The sequence below is a fragment of the Trichechus manatus genome, unplaced genomic scaffold (genome assembly GCF_000243295.1).
Source record: "Trichechus manatus latirostris isolate Lorelei unplaced genomic scaffold, TriManLat1.0 scaffold00056, whole genome shotgun sequence".
Classification (NCBI taxonomy): domain Eukaryota; kingdom Metazoa; phylum Chordata; class Mammalia; order Sirenia; family Trichechidae; genus Trichechus; species Trichechus manatus.
Genome location: NW_004443992.1, coordinates 13590460 through 13608007, shown reverse-complemented (window position 1 = coordinate 13608007; position 17548 = coordinate 13590460). Strand labels below are relative to the sequence as shown.

Genomic DNA, 17548 nt, shown 5'->3' with positions numbered 1-17548 from the left:
CGAACCTGGGATTCGTTGATCTGCACAGCCTGTGAGCGGGAGCCCTGCTCTCCGACCTGCCGATCTTGGGCTTGCCAGCTTCTGCAGCTGTGTGACTTGGGAGAGGCCTCTACCCTGATCCACAGACTTGGGATGTTCTAGCCTCTACAATCACGTGAGCTGTTTCCTTGACATAATGTCTCTCTATATATATATATTTATACACTTCACTGGTTTTGCTTTTCTAGAGAACCCAACCTAAGACAACAACACATATAAAAATCACATCAGATGATAAAATGGACAGTGGCACAATACTGGGAATCATGGCTTAGCCATATTTTGAGGAGACACAATTCAATCCATGACAATTAGCATAAATAAATTAGCACTTTTCTGTCTCATCTTTCTCTTTTCTGGCATGTACTGTAACTAATATTTCCATTTTTGAGGAACATTAGATTTAGCCAAGCTATTTATAAAATTATGTTAGTGTTATTCCTTATTAATTGAACCTGAGATGATTAAAGAACGGGCCCTTGAGAGATCCTGATGACTTTTTCAAAGGGAAAAGCATAAAAATTTATCAAAAGATGAACCTGATAGTTATTACTGTGATGTTGTTTTATTTTTTCCCAAACATGGGTAAATTAAGTGACTGTAAATTTGCAAAAACAACGAATAACCTAATGAAGTTCAAGGTGACGCCTTCAAGTGCTCATCAGATCCCAGGCTTGGGGCCTGCCTCCCTGTGTAGCACTTGTAATCTGTTTTCCCCTGCCACAAGTCATGTTTTTCCATCCTGTTTTGCTCGGCATCTTATGCAAATCATGGTTTGAATTATACACATCATTTCATAAAATGATAAGATCAGCAGTTCATTTTTTTACTTTTGAATATAGCTTTATTGTGATAAATGGATATACAACACTGCATAACTAAAGTGTACAATTTCATAAGGATTGACATATCTATATAACTGTGAAACCATCACTACAATCAAGATAATAAATATATATATTACCTCAAAAGTTTCCCTGTACCTTTGTAATCCTATTCTCCCAATCCTCCCCGTTCCCCCAGGCAACTGGTTGTCTGTTTTCTGTCCTGGGGATTAGTTTGCATTTTCTAGAAGTTTATATAAATGGAATCATACAGTATGTGCCCTTTTTTAGCTGTCCATGTTCACCCAGCACAATTAATTTTATAATTCATCCAAGTTATAGCATGTATCAATAGTTCATTCCTTTCTATTGCTGAGTAGTACTCCATTGTATGGATGGTTATACTGCAGTGTGTTTATAATTCATCTGTTTATATAACGTTTGGGTTGATTCCAGATTTTTGCCATTACAAATAAAGCTGCTATGAACATTTGTGTACAAGTTCTTTGGACATATGCTTTTTCTCTTGGGCAAATATATAGGTGTGAAATATCTGGATTATATATGGTAAGCATATGTACCATTTTACATTCCAACCAGCAGTGTGTATAGAGTGTTCCAGTTTCTCAGCATCCTTGCCAACACTTGGTATGATGAGTCTTTTTAATTTTAACCAGTCTAATTGGTATTTAGTGATATCTCATTGTGATTTTAATTTGCATTTCCCTCATGAGTAGTGATGTTGAGCATTTTTCCCTGCGCTTATTTGTCATTCATATCTCTTCTTTGTTCAGACCTTTTAAAATTAAAATTGGGTTGTTTGTATTGTTTGTGTTGAGTTTTGAGAGTACTTTTTTCTTTTTAATTTCTCATATAAAAATTTATACACATATTATGTGACACCAGTTGCAATCCCTGTAATGTGACAGCACACTCCCCCTTTCCACCCCGAGTTTCCCCTGTCCATCCAACCAGCTCCTGTCCCTTTCTGCCCTCTCATCCTTCCTCTGGACAGGAGCCGCCCATTTGGTTTCGTGTATCTGTTTGAAATAAGAAGCACACTCTTCTTGAGTATTATTTTATGTTTTATAGTCTAGTCTAATCTTTGGTGAACTCCAGAATTTCTATTTCGTTCTTTTTTATAATTTCTGTGTCCTTAATCAGAATATCTACTTGTTGATTCATGGTTGTCATACTTCCCTTTAATTCTTTAAACATGTGTTTTCTTTAATGTTTTGAACATATTTTAGTATTCTTGTTTTTATTTGTAAGCACGGCTTCTTAGGAGTTGCCCCTCTGTTTGCATTGCTTAGTAGTCAGACAATGATGGGATAGAAATTGTGCTCAAGTACCTTCAGCCAGTAAGGCTTTCATCGTCTGCCAATGGATCTGTTATGGGCAGAGGAGCATGTTCAAAGTTCAGGCTGTTTTCAAGTCTGTGCAGCTGCTAACCAAAAGGTCAGCAGTTCAAATCTACCAGCCACTCCTTGGAAACCCTATGGGGCAGTTCTACTCTGTTCTGTAGGGTCACTATGAGTTGGAATCGACTCGACGGCAACAGATTTCTGGGCCCTTTAAACCTCATTGTTGTCAAGAAGTGTGTGAATAGCTTGGGCCCTCTCTGGTCCCAGCTGTGCATATGCATGGCCTCAGATACGAGTGCTTACCCCAGCTACGACTACAACCCCAGCCCTGGCTCTCTCCTCAGCTCACCAACCCCCGAAATATCACTTCCACAGACAGTTTGTTCCAAATCGAGTGGATCTTTATCTGCAGCAGAGAGGCTCCCTATCTTACCAGCCTGCTGTACCCTGGCAGAGCCCTAGAGCTTAGCTGGGGATTGAGGGCAGTAGGAGTAGCCTCAAGTCAAAGTAACACAGATTTCCACTGTTCTTAAGTTCAGCAGTTTTTCATGCATAAAAGCTTCTCAGGTTGTTGTATGGCCTTTAGTAAATTTCCAAAGTACCAAAATGATTGTTTTTGTCGATTTTGTCCAGCTTTATTTTTACTTTTTGCAGAAAGGGTTTGCCAAGTCCTTATTTTGCCATAGCTGTAAGTCCTGCCCCTCTCGTTATTTATTTTGATACTCAAATTGTCCTAGATTTGACCGTTTGAAGCCCCTACTAACTGGCTTCTGGGTCAGGTAGCAGTTTTTAAAGGTCCATTTCTACATTAGGGGTTTATGTGATGCCTTCAAATATGCAGATATACTTTTTTATTGCCAATTCCTATGACCTGTTATTTTTAGAAATTCAGAAAAGGAAATAATTGTAATTATTATTTTTAAACCAGGTAACAGAAACTTTCTACTTATTCCCAAAACCGGTATAATAAATGTATGTGCTTGTTGTCCCCTTTTTCAGAAAGACAGAATCCATTGATGTAATGGATGCAGTCGGAAGTAATATTGTGGTAAGCACAAGAACTGGAGAGGTGATGAGGATTTTGCCAAGGATGCATGAGGACATTAATGAAGAGTGGATCTCTGATAAAACTAGGTATATACTATATTGTTTTCCCTGACTTTTGCAATTAATTTAAAGGTAATTTTATCATCATTTTAATTTTAAAGAACTGTCACATGTATTTGCAAATTAGTTAATAAATACAGACTACTAAAATTTGGACTTTATGTAGAGAATTGGACAAAACAGTCCTAGATCTCTCACTGGTTTTCCATATTAACTTTGAGAAAGATCTTTTTTCCCCCACAGATGGAGAAATTGAAATAGATTAATATATTTTCTCAACCTATTTCAGTTTGTTCATTGACAGAAAAAGAAAAATGTAAGAGTTTGCACAATATAATTTTGGTAAAATATCTATAGAGGTATTCAAATTTTATAACTGACAATGATTTGACTTTTCTGGCTATCAGAATTTTATGTGTCATGATTTTAAGATTATTCAGCTTTCTGAATATAAATTATAAGACATCAAACTCTTAGATGGTGTTTTACTTTCAGGTGATGTTTATAAGATAATCTGTTTATTAGGCCACCTCCCAAAAAAACTGGATAAATTATTTATATCCAGATGTCTACAATTCTATTTGTCACTTTAACTAGTGCTGTTTTTAGATAATATTTCTTGTGGGACTTTAAACTTGAAAATTATAGTTGCCTGTTTAGAGAGATTCCACAATTGGTGTAATTTCTGTTCTTTAGATTTGCCTATGATGGGCTAAAACGTCAAAGACTTACCAAGCCAATGGTCAGAAACGAAAAGGGGCTTTTAACCTATACCTCCTGGGAAGATGCACTCTCTCGTGTAGCTGGAAAGGTAAAGAACTGACATAATGGAATAAGTAGTGTTTGTAGTTTTCAAGGGACTGCTCTGCAGTGAAGAGGGAGGATGTGTGTCTTTACTTCTTTATTCTTACCCAGATTTGATGAAACTCTTCTCATTTATCATTTATTGAGAGCCGTATGCCAGATGTTTTGCTAGATGCAGGATATAAAGACCACTAAAATATGCCCCCCCTACACACACACACACAATCTTGTGGAAGAGAAAGATGCATAATTAGGCAATTATCATATGCTGCTGTGGGTTGTACAGGGAGTGGTATGTAAGAGAACATATAGGAGGGGTGCCTAACCAGGACTAGGATATTAAAGATGCCTTCCTAGAGGAGATAACTACCTAATTAAGTAAAATCGTAGGCGTACTGGCTCACCAGAGCAAAAGTAAGAGGAATGGCTTTCCTTTCAGAGAAAAAGGAACATACACAAAAGGGTAGACGGAAAGGCAGGTACTTCAGAGTAAGCTGCCTTTAAGGGAACTGTAACTCCACAGACTTTGTCCTCTAGACCTCATTTTGAGGCTTCTTTGTTCCTAAACATAAAATAAACTGCTTCCCTTCAAGCTAATGTCATTAGCCTTGACCTCACATATACCTCTGCTTCTCACTTTTTAGATTGTTTTGATTTATGATTGATATAAAACTTTTTAGTCAGAAGTTTATTACTTTCTATGTACTTGAAAATGATTATTTTCTGAACAGTTCATTGTGGTCTTTGCTGAATGTAGGTTTCCTGGTGATATCCTTTTCATCCATTTCTAGTTGCAGAGTTTTCAAGGCAAGGATGTAGCAGCAATTGCAGGTGGTTTTGTGGATGCTGAAGCCCTAGTAGCTCTCAAAGATTTGCTTAATAGAGTGGACTCTGACACCTTATGCACTGAAGAGGTCTTCCCCACCGCAGGAGCTGGGTGAGAAATTGGAAGCTAAGATCTAGGCTTTCTTTTTTTTCTTTTGGTTACAAGTTGTGTATAATTCACGATATCTATGGCATTAATGACTTAAATGTGACAACCTGGATTCTCCAACATACCCACCAATTTACTTACACAAAGACCGAAATCAAACCAGGAGCCATAGAAAGTAGGAGAGTCCATTTATTTGTAAGTATCTGAGACTTCGAAGTAATTTAAGAATATTTCATTTAAATTTTTTGTCTGGGAATGCCGTAGGTTGGATGGCATGAGAATATTTCATGGATTCTTGGTGTGTGTTATTTTAGAGTAAACTTGCATTTTATATGTTATATTTCTAGCACGGATTTACGTTCCAATTATCTTCTTAATACTACAATTGCTGGTGTGGAAGAGGCAGATGTTGTCCTTCTGGTTGGTACAAATCCACGTTTTGAGGCACCCCTATTTAATGCTAGAATTCGAAAGAGGTTAGTAAAAATATTTAGGATTTTAAAAAATATATAATATTATTTTTTGTTTTATATGTGTAAAATGACATTTTAGCTGCTTCCTAAAAGTGTTAGTGGGTATGATACTCCAAAATTGGAGGGCAATTTTTAACAGCTTGCACAGTCTGTTTATTTATTTAATTAAATTTTTGTTCTGAAATACTTCAAAACTTACAAAAGAATTGCTTGAAATGTTCTTTGTATACCTGTCACTCAGTATCATCAGTTGTTAACATTTTGCTCCATTTGCTTTGTTATTCTGTGTATTTGTGTACATATGTATGATTATAGTTTTCTGAATAATTTGAGAGTCAGTTGCAGACATGCCCCTTAATACCTAAATACTTCAGTGTGGATTTCCTAAGAAGGACATTCTCTTATATAATCAAGAAATTTGGTACTGATATAATATCTAATCCATAGTTTATATTCAAATTTCACCAATTTTCCCATAACTTCTTTTATAGCAATTTTTTTTTCCTGTGTAAGCTCCAGTCTGGAGTCACATATTACAATTAGTTTTGAGTCTCTTGAGTCCCCTCTTTTTTTTTTTTTGAAGAATACAGGCCAGTTAGTTTGTAGAATGCCTTTCCATCTTTATTTATACCTTTATGACATATGAATAGGGTGACATTATAATTTGTTATCTAAACTAGGACACATGAGAGTGAAAGGGGGAGTTATTAATTACTTCCGGATAACAAATGGAAACCAGCACTGTCCCAGATAAACTAGAATATATGGTTACCACATTATAACTGTTTTGGGAAGAGATGGATCAACAGCTCCTGTTATAGAGCTCAAATATGAATGATGTAGTTTATTTTCAGGAACTATATTTAAATGGCCTTAATGGATAATTAACAGATATTGACCCTGTCATGTAAATTTTGTGAAATAAAAACTATGGATCATTTATTCCAAAATTAAAGTATTTGTTTGTAACTGGCTTGTAGTTAGCATTCTTGCAGCAAATTAATTTATTGACTTGCCTTGGCATGTATTTTTGCAACATTTTATTTTAAAAGGTCATCGTGGATGAATTGAAATCAACAATGGGTTTGGTTGTTTGGTTTTTTTATTTTAAAAGGTACACAGTAACTTAGATCTATTACGACTAAATCTTCTGTGAGTGCTTTCATGCTTTTAACATTTTGTAATAGTAAATAGATGTAGCATTTAGCATCCGATGAGATCAGTAACTGTGTTAACTCTGTTGCTTTTATTTTAGCTGGCTTCATAATGACTTAAAAGTGGTCCTTATAGGCAGTCCCGTGGATCTGACTTACACATATGACCACCTGGGAGACTCTCCCCACATTCTTCAAGACATTGCTTCAGAGAAGCATCCATTCATCCAGGTGCTCTCGGGTTAAATGTATCTAATCTTGTTGATTTTCAGTTATTGTTATTTTTTAGTTCCTTTATTGTTTTTGTAATAACCATATGTGATTATTGCTAAAAATAATAGCAATACAGAAATAACATGAAAGAAAGTAAATTTTAAGGGACAGGAAAGCTGGACGAATGGAAATGTGGAACCCAAGGTCAAGAAGGGGACAGTGTTGACATGTCGTGAGGTTGGCAACCAATGTCACAAAACAATATATGTATTAAATGTTTAATGAGACTCTTAATTTGCTCTGTAAACCTTCATCTAAAGCACAATTTTTTTAAAAAGTACATTTTACCCAAAACCCTACTGCCTCAAAACAAGTATTGATGAAACATTATAATCATCTGTTTACATATAGAGCAAAATGGATAGTAGTAGGCAGAGAAACAAAAATGAGATCCTACTGTACATACTATTTTTATTTACCAGGGTTTAGTTTTACTTGAAATTAATAGAAAAGAAATTGAAGTAGAAGTGAAAGAACTGAACTTCAAACTTCAGTTAAATCTTTCTTTCTTGCAAAAGGAAATACTCCTAAAAGAAATGTTTGCATGGCTTTTTCATTACCAAGTCCCTTATTTATATTCATTTTGTTGTTGACTAGAGTTCACTGTTTATAGGTTTTATTTATTTTTCAAGAAGGGCACATAAGTGCTCTTTTCCTTGAGTTCTTGCTTGCTTTAAAATGTTTATTACTGAAGAGACAGACTGGCAGAATTCTAGGGTCAACTTTGCCCTCTCTGAACTTTGTCAACACTGCTTCACTACCTTATGTTACTGTGGAGAAGCCTGAAGTCATTGTTATTGCCACCAGATCACACCACCTCATCTTCATTGTTTTTCCTGTCTGGATACTTTATCCTTCTTTATTGTTGAAATTTAACAGCTTCATCTGAATATGGTAATGGTGGTAAGTTTCTCTCTTTTTTTAAGAGGGCTTTTCAGTCTGTACCTTTCAGTCTGAAGATTCAAGATTCTCTGTTTTAGGATTTTAATTTTTGTGTGGTGATTGTTAAAGAAGTGAGGCGTGTCTGTTTTTCACATAACAAGAAATCTAGAGGTTGGCAGTTGAAGGTGATACAGTTGTCCAAGCATACTATCAAGGAGGAGCCTGCCTCCTTTGCTTTTTCAGCGTATTTACTTGTTCATATGTACGTGTGTGTGCATGCGTGCGTGCTCATGAGCGTGTTCGCATGCGCCTCTTCATAGTTCCTAGACAGTTGCTTCAGGTACAGCTTCAGGGTTAACATTCCAGGCAAGAGAAACACAAAGGGCCAAAAGGACAAAGTTGCCAAGCCCAACCCCTCATTTTGTTTCTTTGTTTTGAATAGGAAAAACATTGTCATAATTAAAAGATTGAAAGTATAAAAAGGTTTTCAGTGAAAACTCTTCCCTTCTTTCTAGTTCCCATCTTTATCCCCCAGAACTTGACCAGTGTTCTTAGGGAGTATTTTTCCTCTATCATAGATTTAAATATGTTTTTAGTTCTGTTGTCTTTATTAATAACTCTTTTTTAACCATGCAGATAATTGATTTCTCTATCTTTCATATCTGTCATTTCTAATCATTTTTCCTTTGTTCTCTTCTTCTATCCGGTGTTTTGTGTAATTTCCGATAGCATGTCTTTCTTGTCCCTATATTTCCAGTCATGTTTTATTTTGTGTTGTATTGCTTCTAGAATGGTACTCATCTCTGTAATTTCTCTTCCAGTTCTTTCCTGAATCCTGCGATCAAAATCTATTTTGTTATAGTATCTGTTGTATCACTTTTTTTTCTTTAAGCGAGAAAGCGTGTTTTTTCATTTTCTTTGAGGCTTTTGATGACTTTTTCTGAACTCTCCACATTTCCTTGGGAAACTCTTGTTTAACAGATGTCCTCCTTCCTTTAACTAATAATGTTCCTTTCATTCTTTTTCCCTTTTCTTTTTTTGTAGTATCTATGCATAATTCTTCATGCTGATTCTTTTTTTATTACAATTCATCTTTGTTTGGGGGCAGCTGTTTATTGAAGAATAATACAGGGGATGGGCAGGAGAGTGAACTATATAGTCTGTGGCTTTGCTTCTTATTTGTTATCTTGACCACCTTTCACTCCTTTGCTCTTGGGATGCATCCCCTTCAATTTTTGGCATTTAGAAATTTACCATGGTTTTGAGCAAACCCTTAAAGTTGTAGGTATTCTGCATTGTGATTTAGTGATCATTGCTTCCCCTACATCCTCCTGTCTGTCTGGGGGTGGTGGGCACATAGATAGAAGACAGTAGAGATGGTACTTCAGCATGGTTTCTCCTGTTCTTCAGTACCATCTGAGTCTCTATAGGGACATTCCCAGTTTTTCTGTGACTTGCCTATAGTCTTTCTGCCCAAAGGATATTTGAGTTGTATTTCCTGATACTTTTTTAAAAATCTGTTTTGTATGATACTCATTCAGCCATTTCATAGTAGCATTGGCAAGAGTTTTTTGATTAAAACCATACTAAATCTGGTTCTGTGTATGACTGTATGTGGACTAGCAAATCAAAGACAAGTTCATGTTAGACCTAAAATTTGGGGTATACTATAAATTTCATTAGGTTTATTTTACTTGTAATATTCTTAAATCAAAATTCTTTTAAAAAAAAAAAAATAGGTCCTAAAGGAAGCTAAAAAACCAATGGTGGTTTTAGGCAGTTCTGCACTTCAGAGAAATGATGGAGCAGCAATCCTTGCAGCTGTTTCCAGCATTGCACAAAAGATTCGGACAAGCAGTGGTGTTGCTGGTGATTGGAAAGTTATGAATATTCTTCACAGGTTTGTTGAGTAATTTTTTTATACTAAAATTCAAGTGATTTTGTGTATATGTGCTTCTGGTACCCTGTTTTTAGATTTGTAAGCAGTATCACCCTAATTGCATATGTGAAACAAATCTTTTTTACTCTCTGTGAGAATCTAAGATAATAAGTAATATTAAAAATATCTAGTGAGTGTTGAAGAGAAAGTGAATACTTAAAAATCTCTTGGAAATTGCAATAAAGATCATGCCTCTGCAAACAGAGATAGTTTTACTTCTTTCTTTCTAATCTGGATGCTTTTTTACCTCTTTTTCTTGCCGAATTGCCCTATTTAGAAGACTCTTCAGTACAATATTGAATAGAAGTAGTAAGAGTAGATATCTTTGACTTGTTCCTGATTTTAGGGGGAAAGCATTTGGTGTTAGCTCTAGGTTTTTCGTAGATACCCTTTTTCAAGTTGAAGAAGTTCCCTTGTATTCCTAGTTTGTTAGTGTTTTTTCATGAAAGGGTGTTGGATTTGTCCAGTGCATTTTCTGCATCTAATGAGATGATCGTGTAGTTTGTTTTTATCCTCTATTCTAATTAATATGGCATATTACATTGGTTTTTCAGATGTATAACCAACCATGCATTCCTGGGATAAATCCCACTTGGTTAGCATGTAATTCTTATCTTTATTATAATAAATACTTATCAAAAACATAAACTTGTTCGCCCCTTTCCTTTCCATTTGCTTAGTCCTCCATCCTTTGTTAAATTCTTTTTTTTTTTTTTTTGGTTACTGTCAGCTTACTGCTTTATTCCTTATTTATGAGAAAAGTGACTTAACCTGTCAGTGAGTGATAGAAAAGGCAGCCTTGAAAGCTTTTTCATTATCTTCTCTAATGTAAGCTATTGCTGTTAAAAGAGTTTAGTCCATTGGTCACATATCAGGAAAATACATTCTTGGGAAAAGCAAAACAGATCTGTGTGTCAATCTGAACAAATCATAGCAGGGGTGATTCAGCCTAGTGTTACTCCCATCAAGTAACTAGAGAGAGAGTTCGACAGCGCAGTAGCATCTAGTAGGGGAGTAGGAGTTGCCTTGACCTGCGCTCCTCCCTTAAATAGGTACAAGACCAGCTAGCTTTTACACAATAGGGCCTCAGAATGGCTATCACTTACTAGAAAGATAATACTAGCAGACTAGGCCAAAAAACTCTGATGTCCAAAGTATAGTTATTTCAGAGCTTTTCCTCAAAAGATTATTTTCTGCTTCTAATAATATGTATTCATAGAAAAAATCTGTAAGGACATACATCAATGTACCAGTTATGGCTCTCGTTGAATTACTGTGTTATTTATATTTAAATTTCTCCCCTTTGGTTTTAAAATTATCTGATTTTTCTTTAATGAATATTGTGTTTATGTCTTAGTGTGCTGAATGAGAGTCATCTTAAAGCAGTTGCAGTTGGCTTAAAGTTTCCAGAATTATTCCATTGAATATTATCTTATGAAGAGATAGTAGCCTAAGATTCTTAGATTTCTTTGTTAGCTATTCTCAAAACAATAAAAGACTGCTACTTCTGATTTTGACATTGATTTTAAGTGGGTCAGAAAAGAGAGTGAAGGTCTTTGATAGCATCAAATGGAAAATAGGCTAGGTATCATTCCAAGAATCACATTTATGTTTTTATACTGAAAACACTGCAGCTATGCTAAAATTCCAAAATTGTTGTACAGGATTGCAAGCCAAGTAGCTGCTTTGGACCTTGGCTATAAACCTGGGGTGGAAGCAGTTCGAAAGAACCCTCCCAAAGTGCTGTTTCTCCTAGGAGCAGATGGAGGTTGTATTACTCGACAGGATTTGCCAAAGGATTGTTTCATTATTTATCAAGGTAAGTAGCACCTATAACACGAGAAACAGAAGAGAACGGTACAGCATGTATATTGGAAACTGTTCTGCAGTATACTTAGTGGACCAAATATTCTCCATTCAGGAATTACCAAAAACATTTTTCTTTAACCAAACTTTAGGTTTTATTAGTTACATAGTTGATAACTGCTATTAAGAATTTATTACCTGTTGTTATTTAATAACAGAATTAGAAGCAACTTAAATGCCCAGTAACAGTAATGGTTAAATTATGGTTTACTTATACAATGGAATAGTATATAGACATTAAAAGTCAACTTTTCAGAGAATGTTTTAATGTTTTTATATAGTCAGGAAAGGCACTTTTGTGTAAACATATCATAAAAAATTATATAAAAAAATCAGTTGACTCCTAGAAGGAAATTAGATTATATGGAGAAATTTAGAGCTTAAGAAAATAAAATCCAAATTAACATTATCTTGGGAGAGAATGACAGAGACAAATGATGGTAGTTTCAGTTTGTCTCTTTAGGATGTCAACTTTTCAATAACAGAATCTTTTAGGAGACTGTGGAAACCATAGAACATTTTAAGTTTCAGCCTGAATCGATTTCATCATGTGGTACATGACATTTAATGAACCATATTTAAGCATAATACTCCTTTGGCTTTTTGTGTTTGGCTTATTTTCTTAAAGATAAAAGTATTGCATAATTTTCTACTTTATTTCACACATAAACACCATAAAATTATAATAGGCGTTTTATTGCCATGGCACATAAAAAAAATCTATACGGTATTTTGTATCTTTAGTTTGGTGAAGTTAAATCAAAATGCATAAACTAAAATCCTGTTTTCTGGTGCTTTCCAGAGATAATCATTGATGACAGTTTTGATATGCATACTTCATACATTTGCCATGAATATACAAATAATAACTATGTACACAAATGAGATCAAACTTTATATATTGTTTGATACTTTATCTTACTTGACTGAAGTCTGTTTCTAAAGCTCGTTTCTTTTTTTATAACTTTCTTCGAACAGTTAAACTATTAATAAGTGATAGTCTTTCCTATAATTTTCTGTCTCTGTCCTTTTCAGTTTTATTACTATCTTGGTCTTATTTTATACTTTGCATTCTTCCACCATTTCAGTCTACTTTACCAAATTCCACTGACTGGTACATCTGAGCATTTCTACTTTGTAAGCATCAAGGAAAATAATACACCTAATTGCCCATTGTATATGTCTGTATGATATTATATACATATGTATTTGCATAAAAGTTTAGAAAGATACATACCAAACTCTTTAATAATAATTCTTTTGGAAAGGAGTTGAATTAAGATGAGCTTTAATTTTTACTCCAAATACTTCAGTACTGTATTGGTTTAATTTTAAAAATACTTTCATCATTTTAAAAATGGGATTAAAAAGGAGTGTGTACCATCTTTATGTAAAATTACTAATCAATTTTTTACAAAAATGTGGTTTGCCATTTTCCATTTCTCACAGGACATCATGGTGATGTGGGAGCTCCTATAGCTGATGTTATTCTCCCAGGAGCTGCTTATACAGAGAAGTCTGCTACTTATGTCAATACCGAGGGCAGAGCTCAGCAGACTAAAGTAGCTGTGACACCACCTGGTTTGGCAAGAGAAGACTGGAAAATTATAAGAGCCCTCTCGGAGGTATTGTTTTTGAGGCAACAGGATTTTTGACATGTTCATTTGTTAAAATAATTTTCAAAGTTCAAGAAGTTGCCAGTCTGAAATGTAAGAGGTGATTTGAGTAATCTCTATAGAAAATATTTTGAGAAAATGGGGATTTGAAGTTAGTGTTTTTATTGTTGACTTGTCTTTTGATTAAAAAAGTTCCTTTTAGCTCTTTTTGGTATAAAAATAAGCATCATGAGATTTAAAATAATATTACACTATCATCTGTACACTTAGTATATGATTACTAATAGGTTACAGAAGCATTCAAAGTTAGCATAGCATTATTTCATGAGTCTGTTTTCTAAAGATAAATTACTAATATTGATGTACCAACAGCTATCTATGAGTTAATAAAAATTTTGACAATTGTGTTTCCTCTGTAACTGCTTGCTTAATAAATGTATGTTGGTTAATGGACACCAATAAATTTTTCAGTAGTACTGCATTATTTCACCATAGTTGCAATTATGTATCATTTGAAAATTTTAAGTATTAAAGCTTTATATAATCTTTGGGGACCTGATATATTGTAGATTGCTGGTATAACTCTTCCGTATGATACTTTGGATCAAGTGAGGAACAGATTGGAAGAAGTTTCTCCTAATCTTGTTCGATATGATGATGTTGAAGGAGCCAACTACTTCCAGCAAGCAAATGAGCTCTCGAAGGTAGTAAAAACTCGCCATATGCAGTTTTCATGATAATGTATCCCCTAGTATAATAGTACTCATTCTTGCCACTATCACTGATTTCTTATTCCTTTTTTTTGGCAGCTAGTGAATCAGCAGCTGCTTGCTGATCCACTTGTCCCACCTCAGCTAACGATAAGAGACTTCTACATGACAGGTATGTAACTGTAGTCCTGACCAATTTTGGTTCCTACTGAAGTTATTTATAAAGATATTCTTAACTGTTTCTGTCAGTGTGACTACAAAATATGAAAGGTGGAAGGAAATCAAATTCCCTAATTTAGCATTGGAGTCCCTGCATGGTGCAAATGATTGATGTGCTTGGCTGCTAACCAAAAGACTGGAGATTCTAGTCCACCCAGAGGCACCTTGGAAGAAAGGCCTTGCATTCTGCAAAAAATCAGCCATTGAAAACCCTATGGAGCATAGTTCTACTCTGAAACACATAGGGTCACCATAGGTTATAATCAACTCAGTGGCAGCTGGTTTAATTTAGCATTATAATTCCAATCAGTGACTGGTAGTGTTTGATACTTTTTGATTTTACTCTTTTAAGTTTTTGTTTCTAGAACTAATCAATAATAAAAATATAAGCAAAATTTGAAAATCCATGAATAAGTAACAGATTTTAAATATGAAATATTTACTATTATATGGAAAAACATTGTATTCAGTTTAGAGAGGGTTTTTCAAAGTGGCAACAACTGAAGGTTTTTCTGAAAATTTCAGATAGAAGAAACAAAGCATTCACATGTGAAACATACTAAACAGTGGTTGTAATGTAAATTGTTAGGGGTGTTTTTAAAGAATGCAGATTAAATGAAACTTATTTACTGCAAATCTTACGTTGATAAAACATCTAGGTTGTGAGGTACTTGATATAGATAGATGGTTCTATATAATTTTAACCTAAAAGCAGATAGGCATTATGTATTAAAATTTTTGGTACACTTATGTCCAGAATTATTCTTAGGTTTTTTACTTTTGTTATAAAAATTGTATGTTCAGTGTAGAATATATACTTCAGCTGAAAAGAACAATAAAAAATCACCATGATCCCACTATCCAGAAACTACATTTATTGTTAACATTTGGCCAGTGATGTTTCAGGGGGTTAGACAGATAGATGTATGGGTGGATAGATACAGAGTTACATTTTATTTAAAAAAAAAAAAATGAGATTATTTACTTACTGTGGGGCTTTTTAAACAGCTTTATTGAGATATTAGGAGTCCTGGTGGCGCATTGGTTAACACCTCAGCTGTTACCCGAAAGGTTGGTATTTCGAACCTACCAGCCATTCTATGGGAGAGAAAGATGTGGCAGTCTGCTTCTGTAAAGATTGCAGCCTTGGAAACCTATGGGGCAGTGCTACTCTGTCCTGTAGGGTCACTATGAGTTGGAATCGACTCAGTGGCAGTGGGTTTGGTTTTGTTTGTTTTGTGGTGGTACAGTGGTTAGGCACTCGGCTGCTGACTGAAATGTCAGCAGTTTGAAGTCACCAGCCACTCTGAGGGAGAAAGTTGTAGCATCTGCTTCCGTAAAGATTTACAGCCTTAGAAACCCTATAGAGCAGTTCTACTCTGTCCTATAGGATCGCTGAGTCAGAATTGAGAGCAACAGGGTTATTGCAATATAGTTCACATACCATAAAATTCATCCACCTAAAGTATGCAGTTCAATAATTTTTGGTACACATACTGTTTTGTAACCTTTTTTCAATAACAGTATATATGCAAATTTTTTCCTATGTCTTAAATATTTTTCTATAATATTTTTAATGATTATATACTGGTGCATTGTATGGCTGTGCTGTAATTATTTGATCAGTCCTAGAGGTAGTTATTCAAGCATTTAGCCAAGAGAGGGGGCTTATTTTCTAAACTTGTTGGTTGACCTTATGAACTTTAGATATAATTGCATCGAGCCTCAGTCTTTTTTTTTTCCCTGAATATGTGCAACCTTAAAGTTTTATTCTGTGCTTTTTAAAAAATTGTATTATCAAAAATGCACATTTTCTTGATATCTTTACAGATTCAATTAGCAGAGCCTCACAGACAATGGCCAAGTGTGTCAAAGCTGTAACAGAGGGTGCCCAGGCAGTAGAGGAACCATCCATCTGCTGAAACATCTACTAGAAACCCAGTTTTGCTCCAGATAATTAATGAACAATTATGTTGGAGTGATCCCTTAGAGGTTAATCTCTTTAATGAAGAAAAATCTGAATGATGTAGTATTTAAGGTTACACCATGCTTATTTGATAATGATACTGTATTTATCAAAGAACTTTAGGGTTTCAAAAGCGTTAACATATTGTGTGTGTACATTGTTAAATAGTTTATTAAAAGTGTATACAGATGTTCTTTCATGTAAGAGCAATGATAATCTTTGTGACAAATATAACGAAAATCCTTAAAATACGAATTTTTTGTTTGTCTTCATGGATCCCTTTATAAAATGGAAGAAATGGGAAGAGCTTCCATTAGAACCCACTTTTTTCTAGCGCTAAAGAAAAGATTTAAGCATTCTGTCAAGCTGGTTAAATAGAAAAAAATATGTAATTATACGTTAGACACATTTATCTTGGCTAACTATAATCATCATAATGATAGCTGTAACTCTTCAACTTTTTTTATGTGCTAAACACTCTAGTTTCACATGTATTATATTTTGTCCTTGTAACAACCCTGTGACATAGCATTATAATCTCATTTTATAGATGAAGAAACTAAAGCACTAGGATATTAAATAGTTTACCCAAGGCCACACAGCAAAAAAAAAGTCACAGACTCAAGCCTAGCTGTCTCCAACTCCAAAGCCCACTGTTCTTAACTGCTACACGTAACTCTCTCCCAGTAATACCAGTTCTGTAGGTTTACTTTTAAGAATTAACATAGAGAAACTCAATGGATAACACATTTTCCTGTTTCTCTTAATATATGTTCTCACACACACACACACACCCTCAAGGAACTGGGGGACACTTGCTACAACTATAAAAACAAAATCTCGGAATGAGGGAGATCGTAAGAGATATGATTTACATCGTTGATGTTTTGTATTCATTATATTAGCACCATCTGTAATGTTAACTCAACTAAATTATTCCAGTAATAGAAGATAACTACTAGCTTTCATAATTTTCAATTTTCAGAACAAAAAGGAAGTAAAAATTACAATTATTTAATCTAGGAGAAAATCTTAAAGCTAGATTAAGTTTTTTCAAAATCTATGTTTAGAATCTTTTTTGCTATGTGATCCTTATTCCTTTCTGCTTTCAATAAAGACAGCCCAACTATAGGATTCCATTTTCATGATATAACAGTCAAGTTTTTAGAATAGTACTGTATCATCATTCCTTTTATTTTTTAAAACTTGTGCAAAGTTTGTCACCTCTTAACCACTTTAGAAAAATTTATCCTTCCCAGTAATATGTCAAGGAGCCCGACTGATGCAGTCGTTACAGCACTTGGCTGACAATCAAAAGGTCGGCAGTTCCAACCCACCATCGGCTCCACAGGAGAAAAGACCTGGTGATCTGTTCCTG

At 34.7% G+C, this 17548-nt stretch overlaps 1 protein-coding gene across 8 annotated transcripts in view; it reads left to right on the top strand.

Moving 5' to 3' along the window:
- Positions 1–16418, top strand: part of NDUFS1 (NADH:ubiquinone oxidoreductase core subunit S1) — a 32283-nt gene extending 15865 nt beyond the window's left edge. For all 8 annotated transcript variants that reach the window (XM_023733018.1, XM_004378262.3, XM_023733017.1 and 5 more), the window contains 11 exons: positions 3227–3361; positions 4031–4145; positions 4930–5075; positions 5420–5548; positions 6801–6930; positions 9594–9754; positions 11458–11612; positions 13109–13284; positions 13845–13979; positions 14085–14157; positions 16035–16418. In XM_023733018.1, the coding sequence (XP_023588786.1) occupies positions 3227–3361; positions 4031–4145; positions 4930–5075; positions 5420–5548; positions 6801–6930; positions 9594–9754; positions 11458–11612; positions 13109–13284; positions 13845–13979; positions 14085–14157; positions 16035–16126 (1447 nt within the window). In that variant the 3' untranslated portion in view covers positions 16127–16418. The remainder of the gene's footprint in view (positions 1–3226; positions 3362–4030; positions 4146–4929; positions 5076–5419; positions 5549–6800; positions 6931–9593; positions 9755–11457; positions 11613–13108; positions 13285–13844; positions 13980–14084; positions 14158–16034) is intronic.
- The last annotated feature ends 1130 nt before the right edge of the window (positions 16419–17548 follow it).